Source organism: Otolemur garnettii, unplaced genomic scaffold, assembly GCF_000181295.1.
Source record: "Otolemur garnettii isolate 467f Iridium unplaced genomic scaffold, OtoGar3 scaffold00128, whole genome shotgun sequence".
Classification (NCBI taxonomy): Eukaryota; Metazoa; Chordata; class Mammalia; order Primates; family Galagidae; genus Otolemur; species Otolemur garnettii.
The window spans coordinates 4324931-4328968 of record NW_003852523.1 but is presented as its reverse complement, the minus strand read 5'-3'; the positions used below and the strand labels follow the sequence as shown (position 1 = coordinate 4328968).

The 4038-nt window shown below is 44.1% G+C and overlaps 1 protein-coding gene across 2 annotated transcripts in view; it reads right to left on the bottom strand.

Moving 5' to 3' along the window:
- FAM207A (family with sequence similarity 207 member A) overlaps window positions 1-4038 on the bottom strand; it is a 43811-nt gene that overhangs the window by 10821 nt on the left and 28952 nt on the right. For both annotated transcript variants that reach the window (XM_003798093.3, XM_023518144.1), the window contains exon 3: window positions 3803-3871. In XM_003798093.3, the coding sequence (XP_003798141.1) occupies window positions 3803-3871 (69 nt within the window). The remainder of the gene's footprint in view (window positions 1-3802; window positions 3872-4038) is intronic.

The window sequence follows — 4038 nt, the reverse complement described above, 5'->3', positions numbered from 1 at the left end:
AGAGCGAGAGGCCTCAGGAATAGAGACACTGCAGAGGAAGGACAGTCTAAGGTGGCTTGTGACCTTGTCCCCTCTATAAAGGCAACAGGAAGGCAGACACAGTACACAGGTACTGACATGGGAAAGGTTCAACACATTTTGAGGGAGAAAAAGCAAACTGAGGGAAAAAATTCACAAACACACAAGAAGTAGGAAGAACCTAAGGAATCCACAAGGTCACAGGATAAATACAAGACTAATATTACTTAATTTTTTTAAAAATCAGTTGTACTTTTACTTGCTAGCAGAGAACTAGGAAAAACTCCAATTACAATGGCATAAGAAACTATAAAATACTTCACAATAAGCTTATTTTAAAACCACACAACACTGATGACAAAAATTAAATAGGGAGACATACCATGTTAATGGACTTGAATATGGTCAATTAGTTTCTCCTGAAACTAATCCATAGGTTCAAAGCAACCTCAACCATAACCCCACTAAGTTTTTGTTGCTGTTCTTAAAGAAATTGACAGGTTAATGGTAAAATTCAGGTGGAAATGTCCTAGAATATCCAAAACCATCTTAAGACAGAAGAACCAAGATAAAGAACATGTACTGTCCAACTTCTAGGCTTACTTTGTAGCTATGGTAATAAGACAGCAGGTGCTTGCTAAGGCGTAATCTGATCAGTGGCACAGAAGTAAGTCCAGATACAGACCCACACTTAGGAGGCCATCTGGATTTTAAAAGGCATCAAATAGTCCAATGAGACAAGAAAAGTCTCTATAACAAATGGTGCTTAAACAACTAAGTCAGACATCACGTTGGAATGAAGAAGACCTTGAACCACTAGCTCACATCACAGACTAACATTAACTTGAGATGGATCAGAAACCTAAATATAAAAGCTAAAAGTACATACAAAGTGTTTAAAAGAAAGCATCGGAAAATATCTTCATGACTTGGGATTTAGCAAAGCTTTCTTACACAATAACCACGTAAGAAGAAAACACATAAATTAGACTTCTCGGAATCAAACTTCTGTTCACCAAAAATAAATTCTTATGAAAATGAAATGGCAAGTCACAGTCTGGGAGAAAATATTTGAAAAACACAAATCCCATCAAGGACCAGTTCCAGGATATATAAAGAATTCTTGGCTCAGTGCCTGTGGCTCAAGTGGCTAAAGTGCCAGCTACATACACCTAAGGTGGCAGATTCGAATCCAGCCCAGGCCCACCAAACAACAATGACGGCTGCAACCAAAAAGTAGCCAGGCGTTGCGGCAGGCATCTGTGGTCCCCAGCTACTTGGGAGGCTGAGGCAGGAGACTTGCTTGAGCCCAGGAGTTGGAGGTTGCTATGAGCTGTGATGCCACAGTACTCTACCCAGGGGAACAGCTTGAGGCTCTGTCTCAAAAAAAAAAAAAAAAAGAATTCTTAGAGGGCACTAATAAAAACACAAACAGCCTCGTGGAGAATGAATTTCACTGATGACGCAGCTCCACTGGGTATTAAGACAGGAAAATGCTCTTGCTGTGGCAACGGAGATCACCAGCACCATAAGCCACCACGTCACTGTCACCGGACGGCCAAGACTGAAGAGACACACACCACAGGCTGCAGAGCGACGAGCAGTGGAATTTTCACACACTGTTGGTGGGAGTGTAAATGTACAACCACTTTAGAAAAACGTCTGGCAGTTGCTTATAAAACTAAACATACACCTACCCTATGACCCAGCGTTCCATTCCTGAGTATTTACCCACGAGAAATGAAAACATGTCCACAAAAAGACTTGTAAAGAATGTTCATAGCAGCCTTATTCATAGTAGCTAAAAATGGGAAAACGCCCAGGTGTCCATCACTAGAAAAACGAGCAAGAGTATATTCATACAATGAAATGCTTCTCAGCAATAAAAAGGCACGGACTGCTACATGTAGTCCGGACGGGTTTAAAAAAACATTATTCGCAAAAGAAGCCAGACAAAAAAAGAATGCATTCCACATGATTCCACTTGTATGAAGTCTAGAGCAAAAAAGCCTCAGCTACAGACGAGGATGAGGCTACCGGGGAGGTGCCTATGAGCCAAGCCGTCCTCTGTACCCAGGGCTCGTGGGGGCAGGAGCTGCATCGCATGGGACCAGCCTGCTTGAGTGTGGCTATCCTCCAAGGGCTCGAGTGCAGGACGCAGAGCCATGTGCAGGAAAGTGTACTGGTGTCAGCAACTCCCTCTGGAAAGCATGAGAAAACAGCTTGTGGACAGAGGCGCACAGGAACTGATGGGTGAACAGCTACATGGTGAAGATGAGAGAATCCACATGGAAGACAAAGGGTATTCACCTGTTCTTTTCACTTTCCCAAGTAAAATATTTCATAATAAAATATTGAGATGTGGACACAGCTACAGCTATGCTCAGAGATGAACTTTCAGCCTTTCATTCCTAACAAAACACATGAAGTTCACAAGCTAAGTAACTCGAACAAACCTGAAGAAAGTTCAACAGGAAATTAATACAGCAAAAACTAGTAATTTGGAAAACAAAACAGAATTAATTAATCCATGAATTAATTCCTAGAATGAAAGAGACAAACTCTTTCATTCTGAACTCATATAATCTGAAATGAACGGCTCGGGGGCCCAATTGCTCAGTGGTTAGGGCGCCGGCCACATACACCAAAGCTGGGGGGTTCAAACCCAGCCCGGGCCTACCAAACGACAATGACAACTATAACAAAAAATATCCAGGTGTTGGGGTGGGCACCGACAGTCCCAGCTACTTGGGAGGCTGAGGCAAGAGAATCTAACCCAAGAGTTTGAGGCTACTGTGAGCTGTGACACCACAGCACTCTACTGAGGGCGACATAGTAAGACTCTGTTTCCAAAAAAAAACCCCAAAACGTGGGGGGTGACAGAGTGCTAAACAAAAGATAAAACATACATGAGCAACCAGCAGACAGCCCTTGGCCAACAAAGGTTGAGATCCGATCAAACTCAATTATTTTATGGGGAAAAACAAATGGCCAAAATTGACTCAAGTAATTTAAAAAAAAAAGAGACCAAGCACCATGAGTGAAAACTCACAGGTCATCAAAGAATTGTTAGTACTAACCTCTGAAAAACACACAACTTTTTAAAAACCTTCAAGAAAAAATAATGTAAATCATACTTTAACAAGTGAGCATGTAAGAAAGAAAATACTCCATGTTAATTTTACAAAGTCAGCAGAATCACACCAAAAAAAAATAACAGTAAGAAAAAAAAAATTTCAAAACAATCTTGACAAGAAAATCTTTAGGAAAATATCAGCAAATACTCTGCGTGATTAAAAAATGACTATAGGTTCCAAAACCAAAGGTGACAGAAAAGCAGGAAGTGCTGGAAAAACGTGACTCCCAGAGGGCGACCTGGACAGAAGGTCCATGGCCCACGGGACCCCAGACCCTTGGCACACCAAGAACACTGCACAGACACCAGCTGTCACAGGAGGGCGAGACCTGAAGGACATCCTGACGTGCGAGGGGTTCACAGGACCGACTGGCACAAGCAGGGGCCCCATGTGTAAGAATCTCTCACCATGGGAATGGAAACCAGGTCGTTTACAAACAAGGAGGCTCTGCAGGGCCCACAGGTGGGGTGGCTGGCCAGCCAGCACACAGCAGCCCAGTGCCCGCTGTCAAGTCCCCATGGCCACCCTTTGTGCCTCAGTTGTCCTCGAGCCCTATGGCAGCCTTCCAGGGATCCCCAAGGCATCTGCACCCAGCCCATCAGGGTGTGTCACTGGGGAAGAAGCCCCGAGACCAAGCACAGACTTACTCTGCAGCCATCGCTCCCGCCTCAGCCTCAGTTTCTCCTTCTTGGGCAGAATAGCCTTGGCCTCCGCACCTGAGGACAGAGAACACACAAGTAAGCATAAGGTGTCCAGGTGGTATTTCTGCTTAAAATACCAGGGAAAAGGACTGGAGTCCCCAACCACACAGGCCATGCCAGGTAGTGTTGCCCACACCGGACTGCTATAGCTACAGCAGCTGGTCTGTGACAGGGTTGGGTGG